Below are 14,053 nucleotides of genomic sequence, written 5' to 3' on the forward strand. Positions count from 1 at the left end.
TTACAGATTAAATGCTTGGCTGATCTGTGGGCTGTTTTGAAAGGACGTGTTTGAAATGTGTGGCCATTTTCACGTCGCCTCATGCTCCAACTCTCAGGAATGGGAGGAGGGAATAGGGTGAAAATCTTTGACCCTTAGAGTACAGCTTAAAGATACGTCTTTGGTTTGAGGAAAGACGGAGAGTAAAAACCTTCTCTCCTGTTCCGCCTTGCTGCGGTGGAATGTTTCAGCAGACTGTGGGCACGTTTGCAAAGGACTAAGGTTGAGAAAGTGGTTCTGGGGTCACAACACATACTCAACTTGATTGTTATTTCAATAGGAAATCTACATAAATCATCAGAGAAACACCCTCAAGCAAATGGAAATTCCCTTGTCACATTGTGACTTAAAAATAATAGTGATTCCCAAATCAGCGGGCTGTAAAAGAGCTTGTAAAACAACACAAAGCACACGTAGCAGGAAATTAGGAAACAACTTTCTATTTTAGTGAAGTTTTCATCTCTTAACTGTTAATACTGTTAATGCATTATAAAAAAGTTGTTCCCTATTTGCACATATTATAGCTTCCACATTATATGATAAAATACAGCAAGTCATAGAATGAATTTAATATTTGACTGCTTATAAACAAAGTTACATTTACTGTAAATTTAATACATAAACCATGTGAGCTAACCACCATCAGCCAACAGACAAAATCATTGAGTAGCAATCTTTAAATGGGTCAGACAGTCTTAATACTGTCCAGACGCTATCATTTGTGGCAGTATACCTCTTGTATCTCCTCTTGTTACTCAAAAGCTTAATTCACAGATAATGATCACTTGTGCCAAAACAATAACAAATGACTCTTCCCCAGGAGAGAAAAACCTGCATGATACTACAAAGTTGTTAAAAGCCAGGATAATTGATGAATCAATCAGGATCATTGGTGTTTATACTCATCTGGAGTAATTCCTCATTGCAGTTACTGGAGGGTCCAACATAAACAAATGGCCTTTACAATTTGGGAGGTAAACAGTTCTGCACTGTTTACATTAAAGTGATCAATCCATGTTGTGTAGCAAGTGAAACAAAGAGGAGACTACATTACAGACCTCCATGTCTCAGTCATTTATCTAGTGATTAAGTTTGTAATGTTTTCAGAACACATTCCTTTCAAATTACTGAAGGCTGCCATCACATCTTAAAGGTAACTTAAGATTCATGTGAGCAAAATCTACAAATGCTAGAGCATTTGTAGATTTTGCTCACATGAATCTTAAGTTGCCTAGGAAATTCATGCATATAAGAGAACAGGAGCATATACCATGCATATTTATATGAGCCTTGTTGTCTATGCAACAAATTGCTCGACTAGTTCAGAACCAAATGCAAGTAATCTAAATATTAATATGATATTAATAAAAAATGCTAAATTGTACCATATAACATATTTAAGTGAGTATTTATATACCTTAAAACCTCAGTGATCTTGTATTTAGATGGTCTGCTCTCACTTTTCAAATAGGCATACAGGGCCACATTTTGAATTGTGCTATTTATAGTGTTCCATTAAAGGTGCAAACATTTTTGGAATGTGAATCTTGGAATTATACTAATACCTACCGGCAGAAATTAAGCATCATGCAAAAAGCTATGTTTTTGGTTACTGATAAAACTGCAAAGACGAACTTTCCAGGTTTTGAACAGGCATGTCTATGTATGTTGAAATTAAGCTCATGTTTAACTATCCAACACAGTATTGTGTACAGATGATTAAAATTCATGTTTCAGACATGAACAGTGAAATTCCCACTGTGCGGTACTTTAAGCAGAAAATGTGTAGTGCTGCTTTTCTCTCAGCAGCTGTATTAAAACAACTGGCCTCGACATCACTATTGTTTAATTATTAGAGGGCCAATGAAAAGAAACTGAGAGGCTTTCAAAGGCTCCAATGAAATTGTAACATACTGTTCATTTAAATAATACATTTTGATTAATTCTGTGTTGTCATTAACATGTGCTACATGAAATTAATCCATGTAACAGCTTGGCATTGTGCCAATTACCAAAGAGTACAAACATACCATTTACCTTTTCAAAGAGATTCTTGAAAAATTCACATAGAATTTTAAGAGATGCTGACAACTTTACCTGCCACTCATTTTTTAAATATCAATATTTTCACTTTGAAAACTAATTGTCCACGTTTACAATGACAGGCCTGAGGGTCCTCTTTACATATTTCACCTGCTATTTCAACTGCAGTTCATACATATAGGCTACAACATGAATTTTATAGTTTTATATTTTAAGTTTTGTTGCTTCCAGTAATAACGTGTGTGACATGTCTGTGTGACAGACATGTTCACGAGGCTTGTGTGCAAAACTACAGAGCTGCCTGTAAGCATTCTGGATAGACAGCTTTGAGAATTGCTTCTCATCCAGTAATAAATGATTTTACCCAATGGTATACATGTTCCCTTGTTCTTAAAATGCAGAAAGAGTAGACTATGTATGTGGGTCATTCAGGTGAAGTGACGCAGAAATACATAAAGCCTATACAAATTCCAATTCATACAGGCTATAACCGACTTCTTATATAAACATGTTTGCAAAATTAAAAATCATTTAGATTTTATGTGGGGTAACTATATGCAAATTCTATCAGTCTAATATTCAGTCACAAAGTACTTGATTAATATTATAAAATATTATTTTAAAAAAAATAGCAATTGAGAGATTTTGAAAACATGTGTACACCAAATCAAAATCAACACGCATGAGGCCACCCTTTAACACTGAATGTCAAGGTCATTAAGTTTATATATATATATATATATATATATATATATAGGCTATATATATATATATATATATATATATATATATATATATATATATATTTAATACATATTATTTCATACATATTATATAAATGGAAAAATGAAGAAACCAAAACAATTGTAAAAAAAGAAAAAGAAAAAAAGAGTATTTGTTTAAATTCTTACCTTGAAAAAATATGTGCAAAAGCTAACTTGAAAAGTTATGTACACTCATGTGTATATTCTGTATTTCGCAGGCTACCTTTTATTTCATGGTTACACTATAGGTTACTTGACATTAAATACATTTATGTGGCTCTACTGATATAAACGTAGGCCTATTTCAAAATCATAAACGATTACAAAACACGAACACACAACACATTTCTTAAAAACTTGTCACGTGTTTTAAACTAGATTTCTAAAATAACTATGTTTTTTATTATCGCGAATAAATTTCATTTTCATTGAAGTACTAATTAAAGTATGTATTTCTATATGTTTATTCCTGTTCCTGGTCACAGACATCATTAAGGTTGGATCTCTCCAACAATGTATAGATTTCAGGGCGGTTTGAATGTTTCGTCCGATATAAATTGAGGATGAGAGAGAGCGTCCCGCACATCTCAGGCACGCATCAAGCAGTGAGATCATTTGTGATATAAATATCTCTTTGCCAGCAGATCTGCTCCAGCTCCTGCAGCCGAGGGTAATGCCCACCAGTGAAACGGCGAGTTACCTCAGAGCGCTGGAACAACAGCAAAATGCTGGAAGTGGCCTAGCACTCGCACAGACAGCTCTCTGGAAAGAATGAACGTTCCTCTCCTGCTTTTACTCCTCTTTCAGTTGCCTCGCTCTGCAGTGCTGACTGGATCTGAACGCGCGTATTTGGAGCACCAACTTGTCGAGGAAGGGCGCGTATCAGGGCGCAGGACTGGCAGACTGTACTGTAGAGTTGGAATAGGTTTCCACCTTCAGATTCACCTCGATGGAAGAGTCAACGGGAGTCACGAACCTAATCCGTTAAGTATGTTATCATTTACCATATCTTTATAGACTTACAGACGTTTGGTTATATGGAGAGCGAAGTTCAAATTAGTGACTGATTTATTTATTTCTGATATACATAAACTTACCAATACTCAATGCGAATGACACTCTGCTAATTTACATCCAAAACACTGATAAATGATTACAATGACCCAATGTAATTATAGGCTTGCAATGTTAAAACAGTTTTGCATACAAGAGAAGCTCCATACAGACAGAATCATAGCAGGTTATTTTGACGAGCTGTTCAAAAATACTTTTTAGGCACATCAGGACACAAGTACATTAACTGTTATTGCAGATTGTCCTGGCTGAATGAATGATAAACTGTAGTGCTTCCTCTTTGGAGTCTGTTGTTTTGGAGCGGCTTGTTTATTTACAGGTATGGGGAACAGGTGCAGTGGCTGAGATCAGAATGCTAGTGAGTTGAAAGCTGGAGTGAGTGGCATCATTAACATGCCATGCACTAGATTTCTGTTAATGGTTGAATAGCTTGCTGCACATGCCGTAGTATGGTCTATTTAGAGGGTCTACTGTAAAACAGATGATGAAAATTAGATTAAAGCAAAAAGGATTGTTATAAGTTTGGCTGTGGGTGTTAAGCCCATATGGCAGACAGAATATTTCGAAAGCAAAAATCATTGACCTGAAACATCTCTCTGAAAGAATACAGCCTAGCCTAGACTGGCACAAGGAAGTCACATTATTTGGGTGCTTGTTTTTATGATGTCAGTGTGTTTTACAGTATGTGTTGTTGGGTATTCTCTATTCTTTATACTCTATAAAGACATCTAATATCCTGTCAAAAGAAAAATACAAAAACACTTGACAAATAGCTTATCTTTAATGAATTAACATGGAACTGACTTGAGCTGAATAATGACACTATTATCTTGCTAACAGTTGCTTTAAAGCAGAATTTGAATTTGTCTTATATTTAACGTAGTTCGCATTATTAATTCTGTTACTTTCCTGTTTATTATTGTGAAGCATTAGTGAAGAATTTCCATTGTAAAGGGCTATAAAAGTAAATGTGACTTGATCTCACACAATCAGTGTTTGGAATTAAATGAATTTACTAACAGATGTGACTCAAATTGTTGAGTACATTCAGCAGCAGACAGGAGTGTATAGAACAATGTCTGTGTATGAACAGGTACTCAATCCTCTTCTTTAACCTGTGATAGCCTTGAATGATGACAGAATATAATATAAACATTTCATATTGTCTTTAAGAATTTTTAACTATTCTCATACTTTAATCTTGCCAGATATACAGCTACAAACTGCAGTTAATTTTTTTCTTTCTTCTCTGGCCAAAAACTTATCAAGACTTAACTTTGCCATTTTTATTGCATGAGAGAGGTTGATAGACCTAACGTTAGTGATGACAGCATATAATAACAGTGCTCGCCTTATGCCATTCATTGACACAACAACCTGCACATATCACATGAACTCGCTTTCAAAATGCGGTTATGGCACTTGAGAATTGAAGGGAGGCACTTTGGTTATAGAATGCGTTTGTCACTCTCTTTCATAATTATAACCAAACTGTGCATGAACGGAGCAGTATGTATCACTCCAAACAGGAATTACAACTGTATTCTCCTGCTGTGTGAACATTGCTATTGTTTGACCTTTGACTTTTAGGACATAAAGGTCATCAGTCATCACTGCAATCAATGTGTTTTTCTCAATCTGTAGGTGTGCTGGAGCTTTTTGCCGTGTCTCAAGGAGTTATAGGAATCCGAGGGGTTTTCAGCAACCGATTTCTAGCCATGAACAAGAGGGGGAGGCTTCATGCAACTGTGAGTCTGATCCAACTAACACAATATAAACTCATACATCCACAAAAAGAAATAAAGTGGATGTAAACCAACCCAAATGTGCTGAACAAACTCCCCATACACACTTTTGAGGGAAATCTCGGCTTACTGTTTGTGTGCCTCTGCAAATTCTGTCTACAAAGACTTGTGTAGCACAAAGCAGTGGATAGAGACACTGCAGTTTCAGAGCAATCTGGCTTTGCAGGGGTCTGGGCTGTCTGATAGAAGGCAGAGCTTATTAGCATGTGTTAATGGGAAGAGCAGATTAAAACGAGTCTGGGGTAGTTGATAATCTTGCAAGAAAGAGGAAGGGAATCAATATGTGTGTAAACAAAGTTGGGCAAAGTAAAACACTTTGTATGCACACAGCAAGAATAAGGATTTATGCATACAAAAAAACAGTATATGAAATTATATATATTCCTTCTTAGCTTTAAAACTCTTGCATAATAGGAACTGCCTTTTTTTTTTTTTCTTGAATTTCAGAGAGAGAAAAAAATCATCATAAAGGATCGGTCTAGGGGACACTACAAACCCTAAACTCAATCTATCCCATCTATTCAACCAATCTATCATTATCATTATTCAGCTTTCACCTTCACATGTTATATATTTTTTTATTAGCAGTAATACTTGGTCAGTTGGTAAGAAAGTACACAACTACACAAAATTATACATATAGCCCACGCTGCCGTTCAAAACCTTGGGCTCAGTAAGATTTTTTTGAATGTTTTTGAAAGTCTCATCAAAAACACAGTTAAACAGTAATATTGTACAATGGTATTACAATTTAAAATAGCCTAACTGTTTTCTATTTTAAAGGCACAATATGTAAGATTTTTTTAATTAAAATATCCAAAAAACAGTAGAACAGTGGTATATAGTTTTTTGACTTGTGTACTTACATTATCCCAGACGTTTCCAAGAATGTTTAAATCCAGAGAACTAATCGTTATATAGCTCAACACTCGATTTTCCACGAGTACCATGTTTTTTTTACCTTGCCTCAGAGAAAAACACTATTTTGTCAAATGGCTAACATAAAATCAGATGCAGCTTAATTTTAGTAACAGTAATGCAGCATTTTCTCCATCATTCAATATGTTTTAAAATTAATTGCATGCCATTTAGCAATACAAGCCATCCTGAAGAAGCGGCATCTGCAGCATAATAAAAGTTCCGCTGCTCTCGTCTCTCATTAGAAATCGCTCCTGCTCTGCTTCATACTACAGTAATGTTAATAATCTCATCCATGAATATTATTTCTGCCCGAGTGCCGTCGGATTCTTTTCCACCGGCTGTGAGGTGAAGACAACAACTCCCATGATTCCGCGCTCAATCTTGACGTCATCAAGCTACGCCTTTGTTTTGAATAGGCGACCTCTAGTGGCGAAAATCAACATATTGTGCCTTTAATATATTTTAAAATGTATAATTTATTCTTGTGATGGCAAAGCTGAATTTTCAGCATCATTACTCCATTCTTCAGTGTCACATGATCCTTCAGAAGTCATTATAATATGCTGATTTGGTGCTTAAGAAATATTTCTTATCATGACGGTTGAAAACTGATTAATATTTTTGTGGAAACCGTGATCTTTTTTTGTATTCTGTGATGAACCGACAGTTTAAAAGAATAATATTTATTAGAAATCTTTTGTAACATTATAAATGTCTTTACTGTCAAAAAAAGAATTGAATGAATCCTTGCTGAATAAAAGAATTAAGTTATTTTTGCTCTGTATTTATGTGTACCCTACTTCAAATAAATGTTTTACAATTTTAGAAAAACCGTAAGGGATGGATAATAAAGTAGTCTTATAAATCTGAGGATTAGCCTCCAAACTGCTGCAGACATCATCTGTAATTAAAGCAGCTGCAGCGGCTCCGTCAGACTTGAATTGGGTTTCATTTCCTCAGACCAGCTACAGTTGCACAGGCTTATTTAATAGCTGTCAGCTTGGGTTTTAAACCCCAAGCACTTCACTCCGTAGACAAGTCGGCCTAACCAAAGGAGTATCAAATGACTTAGCGTCTGATTTTTGTTGCACTGTCTGTCATATTTAATATTTTGATGTTTTCATAGTGGCAATTTATTGCTGTGATAATGGCAAGGAAGACAGATGTACATTATGCCGTGTGACCTACCCAGCAAGCCATTACTAACATAATCTTTGCAAAGCTTAAGAGGTCACTGCATTCATTGAGAAAACAAGAGGGAAACGGAGATGCAAACGTCTCCCATTCCATGAAAATCAATTGCTTAAGAACGAGAGGGGTGTCTCAAATTTGATTTTGCTCACATGCTCTAAAGGTAAAAAAAAAAAAAACCTCTGAATAATACAACAACAATTATGAATGGGATTAAATCTGCCAAGATTTAATGACTTGTGTCTGTGTCTACAAAAATATAACACTGCTGTATGGGAAATCTTGAGAGAGGATTGTTTGTGGATAATATTCGGAAAGAAAGCTGTCAGAAAACAGACACAGGTCAAGCAGCTGTAAAGTTCATGACTTGATAATAAAATGTCTTCTGCTCTCAGATACCGAACAACAGACATATGGGATGTCTTGTATCTCCTGAAACATAGATTGAAATTTCCCCCATAAAAAAAAAATGTCATAAAAGGATGTATCCTCAACAGCTGGCTGCTGTTTAAAATGAAGGTCATAAGGCACTTCCAGAAGACAAAAACCATGTACCCTAATCAAACAAACGTTCAGATGTTTTGGGGCAAATTACCACATTTAGGGGAGAGAGCCTCTGTGAAGCTATGGTGGGTCAAGTTATGACTGGCATGTTTAGAAAATATTGTAATGGCACCATTTTCTGCTTTGCTGCACTCTTCAGCAAACCAGAACAGTTTTATTATTTCAGAGTTTGGGAATTATGCAAGACCTCTTACTTGGGACTGACCCTCATTAAAGTCATGATATAGTTTCCCACAACATTTATTTTTAGAGAGTGAGGCCACAATTCTTAATATTGGTGGTTGTGTACAGTTGTTGGGATAAGCTGCTGTTTACAAAATACTTAACAGTGTCCCCAAAAAATTATTTGGACACTTAGTTCAAACTATGAAACGTATGAAATTCATTGATTAACCCCCAGGGGTCGGGCGTAAAATATAAAAACCAAGTGGCATCTGAAATCAAATGATGCTACAGCTTAAAGGGATAGTTCACCCAAAAATGAAAATTAGCCCATGATTTACTCACCCCGAAGCCTTCCTAGGTGTATATGACATTCTTCTTTCAGACGAACACAATCGGAGTTATATAAAAAAAATTATTGTATATTTAAAAAAAAAAACATGAACTTGACGCACAACGTAAAGACGGCAATTGACGCCTCTCACGGTTCAAACAAATAGGGCTGGGCAACCGCGTTCCTCATTACGTTGTGCGTCAAGTTCAAGGGTTACTCTTTTTGCGTAAATCGATACGGCCGTCTGCCGGAAGCTAGTTATTTTAGTCGATAAAGTTTTAAATATGGATATTTTTCTAACACGAACGCATCGCTTCACTTCAGAGGCCTTTATTAACCCCTGGAGATGCGTGGAGCACTTTAATATAGAATAGATGTGCTTTGATGGACTTCCAAAGACATACAGCCATTCTCTGCCATTATGAAGCTTGGAAGAGCCAGGACATTTTTTTTTATGTAACTCAGATTGTATTCGTCTGAAAGAGGAATGTCATATACACCTAGGATGACTTAAGGGTGAGTAAATCATGGGCTAATTTTCATTTTTGGGTGAACTGTCCCTTTAAGAAATGCTTTCAATGATTTATTTATTTATTTATTTATTTTTTGGATACAAAGTCATGTAGTTTCCCTTACATTTAAAGGTGTCCTAGCAAAATAACTAATGGTGTCGTTCATCACAATAACTACAAATATACACTCACCTAAAGGATTATTAGGAACACCATACTAATACTGTGTTTGACCCCCTTTCGCCTTCAGAACTGCCTTAATTCTACGTGGCATTGATTCACCAAGGTGCTGAAAGCATTCTTTAGAAATGTTGGCCCATATTGATAGGATAGCATCTTGCAGTTGATGGAGATTTGTGGGATGCACATCCAGGGCACGAAGATCCCGTTCCACCACATCCCAAAGATGCTCTATTGGGTTGAGATCTGGTGACTGTGGGGGCCATTTTAGTACAGTGAACTCATTGTCATGTTCAAGAAACCAATTTGAAATGATTCGAGCTTTGTGACATGGTGCATTATCCTGCTGGAAGTAGCCATCAGAGGATTGGTACATGGTGGTCATAAAGGGATGGACATGGTCAGAAACAATGCTCAGGTAGGCCGTGGCATTTAAACGATGCCCAATTGGCACTAAGGGGCCTAAAGTGTGCCAAGAAAACATCCCCCACACCATTACACCACCACCACCAGCCTGCACAGTGGTAACAAGGCATGATGGATCCATGTTCTCATTCTGTTTTCGACAAATTCTGACTCTACCATCTGAATGTCTCAACAGAAATCGAGACTCATCAGACCAGGCAACTTTTTTCCAGTCTTCAACTGTCCAATTTTGATGAGCTCGTGCAAATTGTAGCCTCTTTTTCCTATTTGTAGTGGAGATGAGTGGTACCCGGTGGGGTCTTCTGCTGTTGTAGCCCATCCGCCTCAAGGTTGTGCGTGTTGTGGCTTCACAAATGCTTTGCTGCATACCTCGGTTGTAACAAGTGGTTATTTCAGTCAAAGTTGCTCTTCTATCAGCTTGAATCAGTCGGCCCATTCTCTTCCGACCTCTAGCATCAACAAGGCATTTTCGCCCACAGGACTGCCGCATACTGGATGTTTTTCCCTTTTCACACCATTCTTTGTAAACCCTAGAAATGGTTGTGCGTGAAAATCCCAGTAACTGAGCAGATTGTGAAATACTCAGACCGGCCCGTCTGGCACCAACAACCATGCCACGCTCAAAATTGCTTAAATCACCTTTCTTTCCCATTCTGACATTCAGTTTGGAGTTCAGGAGTTTGTCTTGACCAGGACCACACCCCTAAATGCATTGAAGCAACTGCCATGTGATTGGTTGATTAGATAATTGCATTAATGAGAAATTGAACAGGTGTTCCTAATAATCCTTTAGGTGAGTGTATATGATCAACAAACACTGATAACCAGAAAGTGACCAAATTCTATGTCTTGATTTTGAACAATATTTCTAACAATATGCTTAACAAATTTCCTTTTGTGAAATGTTGTTCTTGAAACGTGTTTGTGTCAATAAATGCCGTTTGATTTAATATAATGCAAACACGTTCACACAATTTTAGGTAAGGCCTATGTGTCCTAATACTTTTCGGCACACACAAGTATAGGTATTCAGTGTGACAGACCAGAACAAAGTCATGTCCGAGTCAAGTTCAAGTCCTTAAATGAGCTGGTCTCAACGACAACGCTGGGTATCAGATATACCTACAGAGAAGTCTAAAGTCACATTCGACAAAGAGCCATCACCTTGAAGGAACAGTTACAGACAAAAGCTCAGATAGTTCAAAAACATTTAGAGATTTAATGGATGTCTGGTCATGTCAGACTATGGCTGCATTTCTGAAACCCTACCCAAGTTTGCACAGTATACATAACCATACATTGCCTACGAAAAAGTATGTGTCCTGCTTTCCTCTGCCTTGGAAGGATAAAGTTATTTCATAGCCTAATGAGTTTTCAGCCCACACAAACAAAGCTCTGCTTCTGTCAGTCACCACAGTGTTTGATTGGAAAGTCGGTTTTGATGACTTTGAGCTGGGAGATAAAAGCAAGACTTGCAATTATTCTGTAACCCCCTCAATGCTTCTTTCTGGGGCTCAGTGTCTATAATCTGCTTGCTGCTTTTCATTAGCTCTCTTTATGAGGGGCTAACTCAATCAGGCCACAAAGTGTTCTCTCTCCAGCAGCTGCTAATGTGGCATCCTACAAAGTGTGTGCTCAGTAATTACTTATTGTGTGCCCAAAGTGTTAAAGCTTTATTGATGTGCTCTGGCTCTGTCTATTAAAATTGAAGCATGATAAGTAAGCTGATCACTTACATATATATATATAGGCTATACAGTCTGATAAGTGTATATCCCCTTTGCTGAATCTGTTCAATATTTGTCATTAATAACCATAATAGTACTGCCTTGATGAAGCTAAAGTATTTGAGATAACTGATATTAACATATATTCAACAAGACAGCATAATGCATGAATTTGGCTGTTGTCTCCACAAACATCAATGACTGTTTGTTGCCTGTTGTGATAGCTGTGCGTTAGTCTCTGGTCCTGCAATTTATTTGATTTCCCAGCATTCTCTGCACACATATGTTTTTCCCACAATGTCTACAGTATTGTATATGATGTTGACATTCAGCTTGCACTCAGGACAATAGGGGGATCATACACAAATACATAAGATGTAATTAATGCTCAATGAGGATATATTAATTAATTAAATACATTTCTTAACAGGATAATTTTGTAAATTATTACATCAAATATTTTTGTGGGATATTTGAAAGAAAGAAAAAACCTCTTGTGCAGCCTCTTCAGCAGGGTAATAAAATATGATCTTATTTTTAAGATTTTTTAAATGATTTGTTCAATAATAAATATTCTGCAAAGGGTATGTAAACTTTTGAGCACAGCGGTAACGGTTCAGCTTGCTTATTTGTTTTAGCTTGGACTGTATATTTAAAACAGTATACAGTATGAACATGGTACATTTGGTACGTTATTTTATTTTATTTTTTTAGAGGTGTCGATACCATCTCTATCCTTGCAATACAGAAAACCAAAGCCCAAACCAGTACAGAATCCATACAAATATTAAATATTAGAATAGGCATTTTTTCTGTTTCTCAGTCTGTGCAATTATCTCAGAACTGATGATGACAGTCAAGATGGAGAAGAAATATGCCTGGTACACTGAACATGTCCTCTGGTGTTTTGTGGTATCTACTATAATACAAACTGCTAGTCTGAATTAAGAAGAGTGATTTATTTCCATGGTGAATTATGCAATCATACTTGATTTTATTTTATCTGTTTGCACACACTCAAAAATATACTGGATAGCTTACAGGAAAGGTAGTATAAGTGTAAAAGTTATCTAATTTGAAAGTAAGATCTACACATATTAGAGGAAACTTTACACTAAATAAACACCATTGCAGCTGGACTCCAGCTGAAGAACAAACAAAGATCATCGGAGGGATCTAGTATCACTCACTGTCTATGTTAAATGCCAAGATTCAAGATAAATTCACATGACCATTAACATGCACAGGCGTATCAGTGTCAGGCTGAACAACTTGTTGATTTTCTATCTTTGTATCATTTTCCCCCCTTTTCCTGTCCTTTTCCCCAGGAGAGCTTTACAGATGACTGTAAGTTCAGGGAGCGGTTTCAGGAGAACAGCTACAACACGTACGCCTCAGTGATCCACAGGAACCATCGCACTGGCAGAGAGTGGTTTGTGGCACTTAATAAGAGAGGTAAAGCAAAAATGGGGTCCAGTCCGAGAGTGAAGTCACAACACATGTCTACACATTTTCTGCCGAGGATGAACCTAAATGAAAAGACTGAACAAGGATTCTCAATAACAGACAAAGAGCAGGAAAAACAACCACCTCCACATCCATCAAAGCCCTCTATACCAAAAGTCGCAGTCAACACTGGAAAGATGAATCGACCAATAGTCAAGTACTGGCCGAAGTTTCGATTCGGATAGACCAGTACTGTCTTAAACATGGACTAATCTTGCAAAAAAGACAAGCTGGGAAAAAGCTGGTTTGCTGAAATAACAAGTTTTCTCTTTGACTTTGATGAGCATTCCAGTCATCATGTACATCACATGGGCTGAATGAGCCAATCACAAGACATTTTCAGGACAAGTCTGAAGTCTGGTGTGGATTTCATAAAGATATTTGTACTAAAAATGCTTCACAAAAGGATTTGCATAGTTATCCTCAGTGATTTTACAAAATCGCAAAAAAAATTATATTATACCTCACAGTATTTATACAACATATTTATGTGTCTATGTACAAGCTTTTTTTGCACAAACAGTTATCTAGCTCCTAAGATTATGATGTTTGTGATGGTAATTTGCAAATATATTTTTTAAAAAGGTGAACAACAATGCAAGCAAAAGAATGAATAGTTTGAATGCTTCTGGATTTAGTTATGCACATCCATATTTCTATACTTTGAACAACTAGATGTCTGTCCATCAAAACTCTCAGTCTAACTGCTGACTGTCATGGAAATGATATCCTTTAATGACCAGTGCATTCCACAGAGGAGCGATGTCTCACAAGGATAAACATGTCTTGAGACTGTTCTGTGTTT

The 14,053-nt window shown here is 36.7% G+C and overlaps 1 protein-coding gene across 1 annotated transcript; it reads left to right on the forward strand.

Annotated features, from left to right (window-relative positions):
- Positions 1 to 3,617: 3,617 nt before the first annotated feature.
- fgf5 (fibroblast growth factor 5) lies at positions 3,618 to 13,556 on the forward strand (the record flags this gene model as incomplete). Its single annotated transcript, XM_084115705.1, has 3 exons — positions 3,618 to 3,834; positions 5,565 to 5,668; positions 13,071 to 13,556. The coding sequence occupies 3 exons, from the start codon at positions 3,618 to 3,620 to the stop codon at positions 13,431 to 13,433; spliced, it is 684 nt and encodes a 227-aa protein (XP_083971831.1). The 3' UTR covers positions 13,434 to 13,556.
- Between the last annotated feature and the right edge of the window lie 497 nt (positions 13,557 to 14,053).

This window comes from Abramis brama (genome assembly GCF_963993115.1).
Source record: "Abramis brama genome assembly, chromosome: 5".
In the NCBI taxonomy this organism is placed as follows: domain Eukaryota; kingdom Metazoa; phylum Chordata; class Actinopteri; order Cypriniformes; family Leuciscidae; genus Abramis; species Abramis brama.